Here is a 15,835-nt window from a genome sequence, read left to right as displayed (position 1 = left end):
CCCAGGAGGTCTCCCCATCTGCCTTGCCATTCCTGGCTGGTTATGGAAGGCATGCATAAAAGGCCTCTGGTCTGGGGCCAGAGCTTGGGCAGGATTCTGCCTCTGCCCATTCTAAGCTATGTGGCTTTGGATGGTCACTTTCTCTCTCCAAGATCATCTCCCCACCACAGTATGGGGATGCTGGTCCCCAACCCCAGGGTTATTAAGGAACCCCTGGTGTCATGGTGATACTGGGTAGGGGCCCAAGTACCCTGCCACTCTTCTACTCATTTCTGAAAATGCTTCCTCCTTTGGCCAAAACTGAATCCCAAACCCAGCAAGTTCTCTCCCCATCCTCCCACAGACCATTCAGAGACAGCATGTGTCAGGATGGCAGCTTTAATCATATTGGCCAAGGCCGTCAGGCTTGCTCTGCTGTAGGCCTCCTTGGCCATGCCTAGGACACTCTTCCTAGGTGGCCAATGCCCTGTGGCCACTGATGTGGAAACCTGAGGTTGTATCAGTCTGCAGATCTCTTGGGCCTCTGTGCCACTCTGCCCTAGAAGTCTGTTGGACACGAGGGCGAAGGATAAAGCAGCCTTAGGCCTATTCTCCTGGACATCTCCAGCTGTTCCTGGGGACATGGCTCAGTCCCTCTCCTGAGGCAGGGCCAGTGGTGGTAGGAGGCTGGTCAGGGAGGAGTGTCTCCACCACAGCAGGCTTTCTTCTTGGGCTGAACCTCCTTGTGCTTTGAGACTGATGTGAAGAACAGCTGCTGGGGGCAGAGGCCCAGCCCAGGCCCTCAAGGCAGGAGACACCGGAGAAGTCGGCTACCTCAGCACAGACAGGAGGATGGACACACGTGGACACCCACATCCTCAGCTGCCACACGGCCCAGCAGCAAGCCATCAGAGCTTCCAGATCAGGATGCAAGGGAAGGCCTCCGGGGGAGGACCAGGCCCTGGGCCCCAGACTTCCCAGAAGGGGCCCCAGGCCAGCAGGGGCCTCTACGAGGCTGGAGTTCTGACCTGGCTGGGCCTCAGGAGAGAGGGGAGTCCCCTTCAAGGGGGGCCATGGCTGACGGGGGCCGGAGCCAACGAGGAGGCCGTGGAGCCAGCTCCCAGAGCACTCCAGGTCCAGACATGCTTCTGCCCGCTCTCTTGGGTCCCCTGGTCTCCACGTACAGGTACAGGCTGGGACAAACAGGTCTTCGGCTAACGCCCACTCCGGTCTGTGAGAGTCTTGGTGCGGCTGCCACTCCCTCGGTTGTCCTTAGGGGTGGGAGCACTGTTGGCATACGTGTCATAGCTGTTGTCTGAACATACAGAGAGCTCATCGGAAACCTCCATGCCATCGCTGATCTCTGCTGGGCCAGAGGGAGGCAGAACGTGAGTAGGGAGAAGAGAGTTCAGTGAGGATGGCTGGCAGATGAGGGGGAAAGGTAACTCGCAACACACAGCTCCTGTTCAGGCACTTGGAGGCTGATGAAATCACTGGGTTCAGGTGTGCTATTGAGGTTGGTATTCAAGACCCTCCTTGGACTCTGCAAACACTCTGGCCACACCCCATTCACCTCTCCCCTGGAACTCCACCTCCCAGCCACAGAAAACCACCTGCACCCTCCTGGGCTTGGTGCTCATGTGTTTACTCAGGGCCTTTGCACACACTGGTCCCTCTCCTGGGAGTGACTTCCCCATCGGTACTTTATTTCTTAAAATATGGCTCAATTTTTCTCATCTCTGTTATTATGGTTCCCTAAAAGCCTCCCCTGATCCCCCCACGCTGGGATGGGACTTCCTCATGTCCACCTTAGCCCCTGCTTCCCCCTGCCCCATCGCATCCTGTACTATCTGTGGGCCCCACCAACTGGAGTACTTCAAGCACAGGGGTGAGGTCTGGGTGCATCTGTGTCCCTACTGCCTGGCACAGCACCGAACATAGAGCAGAGGCTCAGGAAGTATCTGCTGAGTGGAGCTGAGCCCACCGAGTGCCTTGGTGAGGTTGAGGGTCTCTGGAAAGGACCTCTCAACCTGGAGTGGGCAGGGTGGCCTGAGGACTGTGGCTGGCTCCCTCAGAGTCTGTATCCGAAGGTGCTCAATGAATGGCCTTTGGCACTGAAGGAGAGGTGGGGGCCTGCGTGGGCAGCACCTTCCAGGCCTAGAGGCCTAGAGGCTTAGAGGCTTTCCATTCACTCCACCCGCCCCTTCTGATTTCCCTGGGCCAGGCTGTAGGAGCCTGGGGACCCCGGGTGCCTTTGGCCCTTACAGGAGCTCCCCAGTGTGGCTAGAGGGCTGAGAACCACCAGGAGAGGCCCTCCAACCCAGCCTTGGTGCTCAGAGAAGGCTCCCAGGAGAGGGCGGTCTTTTGAGCCAAGGGAGGAGGAATGTAAGTGTCCCATAGGCAAGAATCTAAATCCTAAGCACCTAAAACAGTGCCTGGCAATTATCTGTTGAAGGAATGAATAAATAAAGGGGAGAATGAATGAATGGATGTTCACACAATCCTAGGAACTAGCTCCCAAACCAGTCACCCCCACTGGGGTATCGTTCATTCAGGCCGTGTTTACCAAGCACACTGCTGGGTCATGCATGGTGCTAACCCCACAAGCACCCTGTGAGGGGCAGGAGGTGCCAGTCTATTTTATACAGGAAGGGTCTGGTGCCAATATGCTCTGGTTCACACTCTAGTTGGGGACAGAGCTGGGATTTGAACCCCAGTCCATCTGGCTCCTAAATATCCCTCAAATCTCTCCTCTCCTCCGTGTTCCCATGCCTAATCTCTCACCTGAATTTCTGGCTTCCTCATCTCCACCTTCCCCCTCTCTAGTTCACCCTCCATGCTTGTTAGAGGTGGAATTGTGCTCTGCCCCCCCAGTTCGTATGTTGAAAGTTCTAGCCCCCAGTACTTCATGCTGTGACTTCATTTGAAAATAAGGTTGTTGCAGATGTTAGTTAAGATGAAGTCATCAAGGTGGGCCCTAGTCCAATATGCCTGCTGTCCTTAGGAAGAGTTGAAATTTGTACACAGAGATGCATACTGGGAGAACCACGTAAACACAAATATGACCACCTACAAGTCAAGGAGAGAGGCCTGGGCCAGATCCTTCGCCCACAGTCCTCAGAGTGAATCAACCTTGCCAACACCTTGATTTTGGACTTCTGGCCTCCAGAACCGAGACCATAAATTTCTATTGTTTACACCACCAGTTTGGGGGGCTTTGTTACAGCCCTCCTGTAACAGGGACAGATCTGCCTGTGACCATACTCTGCTTTCAAACTGAAGCCCAAGCTCCTGACCACACTCTCGAGGCCCAAGTGCCCCCCTCAGTGCCACCTCAGGGTAAGTGAACCTGAGCCCCCCACACACACACCATATGGAATGATAATTCTTGGTACCCCAGTAAGCCATGCCCCCTCACTACCTCTGAACATATGCTGTTCCTGCCTGAATACCCTTCCTTCCCTCTGCTTGGTCAGCCCTCACTTCAAACCCAGACCCCTCCTACTCATCTTTCCCATTCCCACTAGGTCACCTCCTTGCAAAGTGGACCCCAAGACCCTCACTGTCCCAGAGAGCTCTGACCACTCTTCTCTGCACCCCACTCTGGCTCAGCACACCTGTTGGAGCTCTAGTGACACCCAAGTTTCTATGTATTTGTTCTTACAGCTGCCTCCTCCATCAGACTGGGAATGCCATCGATGGGCTGGCAGCAAGCAGAAGGGAAAAAAATCAATATCTGTGGTGTATAAACCAGGCAAAGGAGGGTAAGCTTTAAAAGCAGACTCCCCTACCCCCACACTTTTGTCCTTTGTCCACCACCCATGGGGCTGACCGCCCCAGGGCTTGGAGTGGATGACGGCATGCGGAGGGGTACATGTTTCTGTATGTGTACTTCATGAAGCTGGGTGGGTACATGTATGTCCGTGCTGTGTACCTGGCTGTACGTGCTGCGGGCGAATGTGTGTACACATACTCGAGTACATGCGTGGGGTGAAGGTAACTGAGCCGACCGCCCATCTCAACCTGCAGGGCTGCACACCTGAGAAGATGAGCTTCTCCTTCATGATGCTGACATCCCGGCTGGTCCGGCGCACCGCAGCGCTCAGCATGATCTGCTCGGGGTTGTAGCTCCGTATGCCACCCAGGCGCCACCTGCAGAGACGGCCCCATGGGCACAGGTCCTTCCCCACCCTTCCTTGGAGCGAGGATCCTGCCCAATTCCAGAACCTGTCCGGATTGGGCCTGAGAGGCCAGCAGGACTCTTGTCTGACTAGAGATGGGGAAACTGAGGCCCAGAGAAGGGCTTGAGTCAGAGTCCCCTGACTCAGCCAGGGCTCTCCTGCCTCTCTCTTGTCCCCGGAACCCTAGGTCAGCCCTCCTTGCCCAGGAAGATAGTTTGTTTGGGGTTGGTGAGTTCTGTTTCGGGTGCTTGCAGTTGCACGCTGACTTCTGGGGTAAATTGGGGTGGGGGAGCTTAGCAGACCTGACTCTGATGAGCCATCTGTGGGGTACACACCAATCTCAGGGAGTCCTGGCTGATGTGTCATCCAGCTCCACCATCAGGACCAGGCTGAGTGAAGCCAGTGGGGAAACCCCGGAGTGGAAGTGAAAGAGGGGAGGGAGTGAGGGGAGGAGCTGTGAAGACAAGTGGGGAGCTTGTCTTCACAGGTTCAGAGGCAAGGGTGTCAGTGACTTGGGTGGGCCAGAGGCTGCTCTGTTCCAACAACCCTAGAAGAGTGACCTGTTTCCTCACGGTGAGGCACAGGCTAGATAGAGCATTAATCCCTCTGACAGCTGAGGCAGGGATGAGGTGGGGGATAAAATTAAGCCAATGGGCAAGAGGTGGGGCTGTACAGGGCATGCAGGGGCCAGGAAGAGCTGGGGAACTTGGGCTCCTGTACCTAGCCCACAGCAGTTTTTGCTATTGCAGTGCCTCTGAACCAGCCCCAAATCTCTGGTCTCTGAACTTATGACTTGTCCTGCAAACTAGACAGAAAGACTGACTGAACCCCTACCCCCATTCCCACCAAGAGAAGCAGGGGTCAGCTTGGAAACAAGAACCCAACCCCTCGGACATTGAGCCCTGCGGGGGTGGTGCGGGCAGCCCGGACTCCATGAGAAATCAGTTGTTTCCAGATGGGGTCAGCACAGCAGAAATGGACAGACAGATGGACAGGCAGATGGGTGAATGAAAAGAACAGACAGACAAGGGGGAAGCAGGAAGCAGAGGGGAAGGCAGCCTGTGCTCTGGCTGGGCTGGCTGCCCTACATGTCCTTGAGGGCAGCGATAGGTCTCTTATCTGCCACTGTGTCCCTGGCACCAACCTCAATGTCTGCTGTGTGGCAGGTGCCCATAGTATTGGTTCAGTGAGTGAATGGAGGAAGGGGGCCCACAGGGAATGATATTCTCCCTCAGGGTCCCCTCTTCCATCAGTCCTCTGCTGACCCCCAGGAAGACAGTGACATGACCCTGGCTGGACATGTCCATCCCAGCACCTAGGCCACCTTGGCTGGCCCCCATCCAGCACACCGGGGCTCCGAGAGCGAAGGCCTGGCTCCCCACTGCAGGCCCAGCACAGCACCAGCACATGCAGATGTCTGCTGGCTGCAAATGAAGGACCAGGTACATGTCCCTTTGCTGCACTCAGCCCCTCAGCCAGGGAGGGTCCTCTGGAAGCTGGTTAGTGAGGCTGTATAAAGCAGGAGGGCCCAAGGCACTTAGCTAAGGTGAGGGCTTGGACCCCAGGACCTAGGACTCCTGTTGGAAATTAACATAGAACCCAGGAGGAAAGTGTCAGGCCAGGGTCTCTGCAGCCAGGCACATCTAGGACAGGAAGCTCAACCACTGTGGGGTGCCCCCAGGGGAAAGCAGGGAGGCTGTGTGTATAAGGGGGGGGGGGGCAGGAGTCACAAAGTGAGAGACACAGAGAAAGATAAACAGAGGCAAAGCCAAAAGTGGGAAGGGGGGAACAGAACTTGGTAGGGTAGTGGCGAAGGCCCCTGCGAGTGCTAGAGTTGGTGGCAGGGGAGGGACAGCCAGGCACAGCCCCTCCCCCGAGGGAGCCGCTTTGGTGCTAAGAGAGGCCAGGTCAGCAAACCTGCAGGGAAGCATGGGTTCCCATCCACAGAGACAGCGAGGAGGAACAAAGGGCAGAGGAACACACATGGCAAGATGGGGAGAGAAGGGAGGATTGTGGGGGAGAGAAGGAGGACAGGGGACAGCAGGAGGCTTCAGGCGAGGGGAGGTGTCTGGGAGGGTGACCCGCGAGGGACCCTGACCCAGGCACCGGCTCAGTGCACGGCAGGTTTTCAGAGGGAACTGGAGAAGGGAATGGCAAGGAAGAGGGAGAAAGAGGGACAGGAGAGGAAGACCACACCAGAATTACCTGATCAAGTGATAGCTGTGAGATGCCAGAGTGCAGCAGAGAGGGGGGTGGGGAGAGAGAGGAGGGACATGCGCCGGATCAGAGCGGTGTGTGACAGAGAGAGAACGTCAGTCAGGAATAGAACGGCCAGTTGTTGTCTGTGGCTGGTTTGGGGCCCCTGCCTGGCCCTAAACCCTCCCCCAGACCAACCCCACTTCCCCACTGCAGCCACCAGCTCAGCTGCTACCCTGACAGGTAGGAGGTCTCCAGCACGGCACACCTGAGTGCCGGTGACAACCCAGGCCCCGGGGAACAGGTCAGGACACAAGCCAAAGTCCACATAGCAAATCATGTCAGAGCTTGGTTGGCTATGGGCTCCTAGCCGGGTACCTGTTCCCGAAGCCACTCAGCTCTGGCTGAGGAGGACGGGCTGCAGGCCACTGGGCAGTCCTCCTCCTACGCTGAATACGCTGCCTGGTCAGGGCTTCTCCTGGCCCAGGACTTGGGGAGGTTTGACTGGCTGAGGTGGGGGCTCTCCTGCTGTGGGGCAGGGAAGGCTGTGGAAGGGCGTCCAAGCCTACTCACTTCTGGAGCACGAAGATGCCAATGATGAGGCTGAAGGAGACCAGGTCTGCAGTGACCCACATGAGACAGTACTCGTCCGGGGGCTGTGGACAGATGGCCAGTGGCCAGTTTTCAGTCCTGGCCAGTCCATACCGGGGCCCCAGACCAAGGGTCCATATGGGCAGGGGGACCCCACGTCACTATCAGGGATGGGCTGGGAGGATCCAGAGGGGGCTTCGGGGCTTGAGATGATATTTTGTAGGAGTAGGCTCTGAACACTGTAAGCGTGTGTGTGTGTGTGTGTGTGTGTGTGTGTAGGATAAAAAAGATCTGTGTGGGGTGTCTGGTGGCTCAGTCATTAAGCATCTGACTTCGGCTCAGGTCATGATCTCACAGTTTGTGAGTTTGAGTCCCACATCAGGTAAGCACGAATCCCGCTTCGGTGAGCCCCACTTCTCTCTCTGCCCCTCACTCACTTGTACCCCTCCCCTCTTTCTCACTCAAAAAAAAAAAAAAAGGATCTGTGTGGTGTTCAGGGTAGAGGTGGCATTTGTGAATAAGCCTGGTGGGTTTGTGTGCTTAAGGGGGGCTCCAAGCAGAAGCTGAGTAACAAAAGACAAATAGCTGAATGTGGGGGTGTGACTAGTACGTATGCAGGGGTGTGTGTGGCATCTGTGCAGGTGTGAGATTACGTGTGTCACTGTAGGGTGTTGAGTGAAGGCCTGCCCGCTCCCGGGGCCAGGGAGGGCAAAGCCTCCAGTGTAGCCAGGACTTGATGTCAGGTGAGCTGTGGAGGAGGGACGGGGCCTAGACAAAGGAGCACTTCTTGCTGCTGGTCAGCTGCTGTCGCCTGAACCTCCGAGTGTGCGCACTGCTGGTTCCCAGCAGAGCCTCTGGAGGTTTGCAAGGACCTCTGGTAGGTGGACGGACACAACCATCCATAACCTAGCTCTGGTTACTTGACCCTGACACTGTCTCAGCCATAACAAGACCCTCAGACTGGCTGTCCTGTCCTCACGGAAATGGCAGTGGGGAGCCAGGGGGAGCATAGTGGGGAGTGGGGGGCTCCCCCAGTGACAGAGCTGGGACTGGAGCCCAGGCCAGTCTATAGGGACCCAATCAACCAGTTGAAAACTGGTTTTATTTGGTGTATTCTCAGAGAAGCTTTTAAATGTTCCCTATCTTTGTCCTGTTGTTACCCTCTTTTTCTAATGCCTTCTCCTTCAAAACAAAATATAACAAACTCCTGAAACCCAACCCCCAAGTAGTTAATTTACTCCTCTGGGGCCCTTAAATGATGTTTTTCTCCCTGTGGGTTGGGCCCAGGTTCTTCCCACCCCCCAGCACCTTAGTGCAGACTCCAGAGGCCATGAAGATCTTCCTCTTGCCTCAAGCCTATACCCCCTACCACATGCTGCCCCCACCCTTGAGACCTCACCAGAGAGCCCTGAGCATCGAGCCTACCCCCCACCCTGTATCACAGGCTCCCTCTACACCCCCAGGTGCCCTCCTGCACACCCCCCCCCAACAATTTCCCAACTTACCATGATCCAGAGAGGGGAAGGCACCTGGGACAGGGTATGGGAGTTGTCGGAGGTGACAGATGGGACTCCTGCACACCACAGCAAAGAGAAGAGCCACGGTGCATTGACTGTGTAGAGGTTCACACTCAAGTTCCAGGACGCATAGTCCCTGTGAGGCAGGGGGACGGAGGCTGGTCAGCCCTCAGACTGGGGCCTCCGGGTCTGTAAAGCATGTCCCCCTTCACGAACCTCCTGGCCCTGGAGAAAGGAACACCCACAACTGGCCCTGGAGAAAGGAATCTCCACTCCCAGAGGACCAAACTCAGACAAAACCTGGATCTGCCTGATGCTCTCCACCTCCACTCTTTGAACCAGGAACTCTGTGCATCCAGCCTCCCCCTGGTGAGCTGGGGCAGGCACCTGAGCTCCTGGCGGGACACCTGAGTGTAGCGCAGGTTCAGCCTCTGGATGTGGCCTCTCCGCAGGCTGGCGGCCGCCTCCTTGGAACCTGATGTCTGCTGGAAGCCAGGAGCCACCTTCCGCACGAAGGGTCTCTGCCTGTTAGGCAGCCACATGACCTGCAGGCAGGAGAGGGGGCAGCCTCGGCTTTCTCTTCCGTTAAAGAAGCCTGAAGCCCCTGGAAGGTTTCAGAGAGCTGGGACCTGGCACACAGTGGAGCTTATGTGTAATCATTATCTACAGGGGTCAACCTGGTCCCAGCCAAGGCTGTGCAATTGCTCTGGCAACAACTCAGGGAGCTTCCCCTGTAGACCCCTGTCATGACAAGACTGATAACCCAAGCGTCAGTCACTCTATAGGATGCCACCAGTTTAGTGTGCTGCCATACATTCATTTCGAATTCCTCTGACCCCCAAGTATTACAGCACAAGGATGCGGGCAGTGCTTTGTGGAAATAGCAGTGTCCCAGAGAACCTGCTCCTGCCCTTTGTACATTTTAAAGGGCTTTCTTGTTTCCCTCTTGTCTCCGCGACTACCCTGTCAGGAAGGCAAGGGGCATGCTACCCCCATTCTACAAATGTGGAAACTGAGGTCTGGACAGGGGGGCACAGTGAAGTTATGCTGGAGTCCTGCTCCAGCCAGGCCTGGGTTTCCAGGGGGGCAGAGCAGGGCTGCTGAGCAGGGCCTCACCTGGTGCTGGGGGAACCCAGAGCGCAGCAAGGCCTCCAGCGTGACATTGAGGAAGCTGCCACGGTAGGGGTGCTCCCGTGGTGGGTCACGCAGGTTGAGCAGCAGCGTGGCATTGCCCTTGGCCAGCTCCAGGAGCTCTGCTAAGCTGCAGATGGACTGGTTCTGGGCCTCCCTGTGGTCGGAGGGTGACAGAGAGCTGGCCGTCCAGAAGGGATCCGTCTGGTAGAGATAGGAACACACATGGATGCCTCGCCAGCCCTTTGGGGCCTCCGTGTGCCTTCTTGGCCACTAAGCACGGAGACCCCTGAGCTGCCAGTGTCTGCTGGTGTGTGGGTCAGGTAAATTGATAACTGTGGCCCTGTGGGGCTTCTAGAAGACCCCAACCCTAACTTCTCTGGGCCACACCTGTTTTCCTGAAAGAATCACCCGCTTGGAACTTATCCCAGACCCCAGCACATTTCTCCTTTAGTAGCATTTCACACCAGAGAACCAATTTCCCTCTAGAGTTTGACAGAGTTAATAGTTTTACCTGTTAACTCTTATCATCACCGCCAACTTTTTCTGATGTGGGAGACAGAACCAGAAGAAGCAGTGACAACCATGAGATCTAGGCTTCAGTGGCTGGAGCCGAAGCAGGCCACTAACCAACCTGGCTGTGAGTCATTGATGCTAGGGGACTAGGGGTCATCTGAGCTGATGACCACTCCCGGCCCTCTCACTCCATGGGGTCCCCGCCTGTGCTTTCCATGCCCAGGACTGGGACAGGTACAGCCAGACCTTCAGGAACCACTGGCCGGCATTGAGCCTCTGCAGGATGGTCCAGTTCAGCATGGAGGCAGGCCTGCGGGCGAGCTCCGGAAACTCCTCCTCCACGTTGGTGGTGCGCCGCAGGGTGGTGTCATGCATGAGGAAGGGCACGCCATCCAGGCTATGGGAAGGTGGGGTCCCCAAGTCACCGTCCACCCAGGTCCCTCACCTGCCCACCAGTCATCCCCTCACCAACACACATAGGCTCCTTCCCATCCACTTATACAACCCCCGTGACATCCAGGCAGGCTTTGCCTCTGTGGACCTCAGGTTCCCTGTCTGCACAGGGAGGGCAGTGGACTCACAGGTGACTCCTTCTGGCTCTCTGTGAGGGTCAGATGGGGTTAGGGACTGCTGAGGATGGAGGGCTGGGTCTATTTTTTCAGCAGCCCTAGCAGATAGTGCTGCCTCGTTTGATAGTGGGGAAACTGAGGCTGAGAGGGAAGTACCTAGCTCAAGACCCATTAGCCAGTAAATGGTATAACCTTACTTAGAACCCGGCCATGTGATGCCATACTAGAACAGTACAAATGCAGGCCCCTTTGACAAATTCCCCCTTCCCACCATCCTGGTCTACCCGTTTGGGGCTGCCGATACCACATATGATGTCATAGTGTGAAATAGTAAAAGGCACCTTGAGCCCCCCTGCCTCAAGGCATTTTACCTCCGTCTGCTAGAAAGTTTCGATACACACACAATTCTGTGGTATCTACACTGGGACCAGTGGGTTCTCTAACAATGATATCTATGCTTGGCCCCTCACGTATGTGGTGTCTTGTTCACTACACAACCTGTGTAGCTAGACATGGCAGCCCCGCCTCCTTCCCCTCTCAGAGATAATCTGTTGTGAAATTGGTATGAGTTCTTCTTGACGTTTCATGTTAAGACATACTTTTAAAATCTACACGTTGAAAACGGTCAAATCATTTTCTGTGTCTTCTAAATATAATTGACATCACAGTGAATATATCACTCTGCAGTGTGCTCATTCCACCCATTGGTGTTTGAGCCATCTTGCTGAGCCACACAGATCTAGTCTTTCCTTCAAGTAGATCTGTGGCAGGACTCCAGGTCCCAAACACTCAGCCCTGCTTGAACCAAGAGCATGTGTTTATTTCCCTATTTTATATCCTGGCATTAGGCACAAACAGGGTGTCAGCCCTGTGGTGGATCATCCAAGCCCCAAGCCCCATCTCTGAGGCTCTGGGACCCGAGGTTTCTCCAGCAGGGTCCCGGATGCGGCAGGGATGAGAGGCCTTGTGGTCCTCTTGACCCCCACACCTACCTGATGGTGACATCAGCCTGTAGCCCATACAGCTTCTGCTCCAGGGCCTTCCGGAAGGACATCAGTGTGTGCTCTGGGGCCAGCTGGGCAGGAAGGGAGAGCCGAGATTTAGCTGATGTACACCTCCCCAGCCAATCTAGAACCTTCCATGTTGGGAGGCTGGAGTAAGTCTGGTTCTAATTCCAACTCCTCCAAGCAGTAGCTGTGGGACCCTGGACACCCATGCAGCTTCTCAGAGGCTTGGTCTCTTCATCTGTGAAATCACGCCTGCCTCACAGGTTTTTTTGGGGGTGGGGTGGGGAGGAGGCAAGGTGGTTAGTGTTGATGTATATACGGGGTTGTGAGGGTTTTTATATAGTCCTCTGCCTCGTCACAGTCTTGGGCTGGGGTGCAAGCCATGTTTTCTCCCAATTATACCTGGAGTCTGGGTGGAGATCACAGAGGGAGAGGGGAGGGGACACAGGATGACACCGTTTCCAGCCATGACAAGGCCATCCCCCAGGCTGTTACATGGATTAAAAGCCCCCAACCACGCTGCCTGACGTACAATAAATGCTTAATAAATGACTATTAATCCTATAGCATACACATCAGAAGATGTGGTTCTAGCCCTGGCCCTGCCATAAAGTAACTTTGTAACCGCTGGTGCATCTCTTTCTCCTATGAACCTCAGTTTCCCCATTTCCCCTTGGGGTATATATTCACTGTTCTCTGAGGGTCCTTCCAGTTGGGAGAGTTGGAGTTTGAAGTCTCCCTCCCTCGTTCTGTCTTGCCTGAAGACCCTGTCATACCCTTTGTTGCCACTGGGGGTCACCACCATATCAAGGAGTGGGCTAGGACCCAGCGCAGTGCGGACTGGAACAGGGAGGGGAGTGAGGACTCCTGGCAGTGAAGGAATGGGGTGAAAGGGGTTCCTGCGACTGATCTCACTTCCCACCAAGACACATGCCCATCTTCTCTCCCTCTGGCCATGCTGCTCCAACATGTAACACACTACCCTCCCCTGGGAGGCAGCCTGGCACGGCAAGGGCTGTGGGGACTCAGAAGGAGCAATTCGACTTCCCAGTTGCTCACCTTCTGCACCTTGGTTTCTTTAGCTATAAAATAGGCTAGTGTTATCAAGCTCACAGATGAAATAAGGGGCATCAGCAGTCTCTATAACTGAGTTCCTTTCTTCCACTTTTCTTGGGGCAGAGCAGCTTTGGGGGACGTGGCTACCTTCTCCCAGTCGGGTGGGCTGTGTATGGCCCCACCGAGAGGCGGAACAAGGCCACAGAGGCATCTAGAGACAGGCATGGACTCAGTGGAGTTCCTGCCCAGCTCGCCTCTAAACGTCCTGCGGCCAGGCCTCTCACAAGAGGTGCCATTGCTCTTCTGGGAGCTGAGGCTGCAGAAGGTTAACTGTGCGAAGACACGAAGGAGCACAGCGGGGTCTACAAAGACCCTTGGGGAACAGAGGAAGTGACTGGGAAGGGCAGAGTCTCTTCTCCAGAGGCTTTTTAGTCAGGTTTCCCGGGGATAGGTGCTTGCCTCCGGGAGAGGGAGGCATGGAAACCTAGCCCTCCTTGACCAGCCTTGGGACTCCAGGAGGGCTCTAAGAAACATGTGGGATTTCAGGGTGAATTCTTAATCCCTACCTGTCTCATGCCTGAGCCCAAGTGGGGTTCTTTTCTCGAGTGTGTATGTGAGGGGTGGCTGTCACAAACTCAGGTGGGCAGGCCACTGTGGTTAAAAGTCCCGACTTTGGAGTTAGTCTGACCAAATATTAAAGAACACACACATACAAACACATACACACATCCAGCTGCACCCACAGAGGAACCATATACCCAAGGGCACACGGACACACCAAGACAGCAATGTGCACTTGGGCTTATCACACACAGATGTGTGGATCCAGACCCAATGATACACACAGGTGTAGACACCGATACATGTGCATGCACAGTGACATATGGAGCCGTGTCAGACACTCGTGCTGGCCCCTCAAAAACCACCAAGAGGATGCAATCAGCCAGATGCACAACATGGGAGATTCTACACGACAAATGACTCCATTTCTTTGACAAATAAACAGCATATGGAAAAAAGGGAGGGGGGACTGTTCTATACTAAGAGATACTTGGAAGACATGTCAACCAGATGCACTACGTGTTCTCCGTGTGGATCCTGATTTTTAACAACTGTAAAAAGGTATTTTTGAGACAACAAAGGAAAACTGAACATGGATTCAGTATTAGATAATATTAAAGAATTATTATTAATTTTGTTGGGTGTGACAGCAGCATTATAGTTTTGGCTATGTTTAAAAGAAAAAAGTCCTTATGTATTAGAGATACATATATATGAAGTATATATGGGCAAAATGATAGGATGTTTGGGATTTGTTTTAAAATATTACATCAGAAAAGAAAAAGTAGGGAGACAGATGAAACAAAGGATGGCAAGAACATTGATAAATACTGAAGGTGGTCTTGGATTCCTTATATTATTCTTCATTATATGATTCCTTATACAATTCTTGCCACTTCTGTGAATGTTACTTTTTCCTACTAAAAAAATGATCCATGCTGGGGCCACCTGGTTCCTTCCCCTTGGCTGAGTGCCCACCCCCCTCGGCACACCTACTTGTCCCCTGGCCTCCAGAGCAGGTGGGTGGGTAATCTGGGTCATGGATGGAAGAGGTGCTGTAACCTTGGGCCCTGCCCACTTGCAAAGGCTATGCTTCTAAATTATCCTCACAATGGTCAGCAGCATGAGGCTCAGAGGGGACTGGTGATCCCCGAGACACACAGGCAATATGGGACAAAACTGGACCCCAAATCCAGATCCCTCTGGCTCCAGAGCCATGGCCTTTCCAGCTGTTTGCCTCCTGGAGGTACTGGGACCAGCGAAGGGTGTGTTGGGAGGGTACCAGGGGCCAGTTCAGGCACAGGTATCTGAATCTTACCTACAGAACGGGCACAGTAACACTCAGCACAGGAAGTGGGGAAAAACCTAAGGGTGATTCACAGCCCCACCAGACTTAACACCTCCTTTTAAAAGTTACTTTGTGAGGCTGCCTTGACTGCCCTGAAATTCAATGATACATGGAACTCTCAATCACTGCAAAAAAAAAAAAAAAAAAAAAAAAAAAGAAAAGAAAGAAAGAAACTCTCATGCAGGCCCCGAGCGCCTCCTGGTGGTGATAATAGGTCCTGCCTCTGTTAAGAACCACAAAGTCAAGGTGTTGGTGCAGGAGAACCCCCTGGTCCAGAGAAGGGAGACAGCCTGCCCCAGAAGCCAGGAATATCTCTCTCTCACTCTCTGTGTGCTAGGCTCATAGCTGGGTACTTCACATGGCCCACCGTGCAGGCACTCTTGTTATCCCAAGACACAAGATGAGGAAACCGGCACAGAGCAGACGTGGATTGGTCCAGGCTCCCACAGCTGCCAAAGGGCTGAGGAAGCATGGCTCTGGAGCCACCTTCTAAACTACTGCTGGGTAGGGGCGCCTGGGTGGCGCAGTCGGTTAAGCGTCCGACTTCAGCCAGGTCACGATCTCACGGTCCGTGAGTTCGAGCCCCGCGTCAGGCTCTGGGCTGACGGCTTGGAGCCTGTTTCCGATTCTGTGTCTCCCTCTCTTTCTGCCCCTCCCCCGTTCATGCTCTGTCTCTCTCTGTCCCAAAAATAAATAAAAAACGTTGAAAAAAAATTTAAAAAAATAAAATAAAATAAACTACTGCTGGGTCACAGGGCTCTGACTTTGACTCCCTTCTGTCTCTAATTCAACCCTCTTCAAGTACCTTCCCTCTAGCAGTGGGCTCTGAGTTGTACCTGTTCCCTTCTGCACCCCACAGCCCAGAGGGTTCTCCTGCAACCCGGGGACCGGCTGTCCTCCCCACACCCAGCTCCCCCTCTCTCCCGGGCATTCCCAACCCACAACCTAGCCTGCCTGTATCTTTCCAGGGCCCTCAGGATAAAAACTTAAATCTTTTTAGCGAGATGCCTTCAGGACTCTTCAGGATTCAGTCCCATCTGAGCTCCCCAGCTTTTTCACCAACCCTTCCCATATGCCCCCCAAAAGGGCTAAAGATTCCTGCTATTACCATATTACACATATTATATCTTCCCTACAAGGAGATAGGTCTTGGCCTGTCTCCCCTAGAATGGCAGAACTGCCC

The 15,835-nt window shown here is 54.3% G+C and overlaps 1 protein-coding gene across 10 annotated transcripts in view; it reads right to left on the bottom strand.

Annotated features, from left to right (window-relative positions):
• Nucleotides 1–362: 362 nt before the first annotated feature.
• Nucleotides 363–15,835, bottom strand: part of GDPD5 (glycerophosphodiester phosphodiesterase domain containing 5) — an 88,116-nt gene continuing 72,643 nt past the window's right edge. For 6 of the 10 annotated variants that reach the window (XM_058687722.1, XM_058687724.1, XM_058687723.1 and 3 more), the window contains 9 exons: nt 11,673–11,755; nt 10,358–10,508; nt 9,581–9,799; nt 8,852–9,009; nt 8,453–8,600; nt 6,930–7,012; nt 6,366–6,380; nt 4,019–4,131; nt 1,051–1,345 (listed from right to left, as the gene is read on the bottom strand). In XM_058687722.1, coding sequence (XP_058543705.1) covers nt 1,194–1,345; nt 4,019–4,131; nt 6,366–6,380; nt 6,930–7,012; nt 8,453–8,600; nt 8,852–9,009; nt 9,581–9,799; nt 10,358–10,508; nt 11,673–11,755 — 1,122 coding nt within the window. In that variant the 3' untranslated portion in view covers nt 1,051–1,193. Of the gene's footprint in view, nt 1,346–4,018; nt 4,132–6,365; nt 6,381–6,929; nt 7,013–8,452; nt 8,601–8,851; nt 9,010–9,580; nt 9,800–10,357; nt 10,509–11,672; nt 11,756–15,835 lie in introns of all 10 variants that reach the window. The other 4 variants (XM_058687727.1, XM_058687728.1, XM_058687729.1 and 1 more) reach the window with 4 other exon arrangements.

This window comes from Neofelis nebulosa, chromosome 10 (genome assembly GCF_028018385.1).
Source record: "Neofelis nebulosa isolate mNeoNeb1 chromosome 10, mNeoNeb1.pri, whole genome shotgun sequence".
Classification (NCBI taxonomy): domain Eukaryota; kingdom Metazoa; phylum Chordata; class Mammalia; order Carnivora; family Felidae; genus Neofelis; species Neofelis nebulosa.
This window is presented reverse-complemented; position numbering and strand designations above follow the sequence as displayed.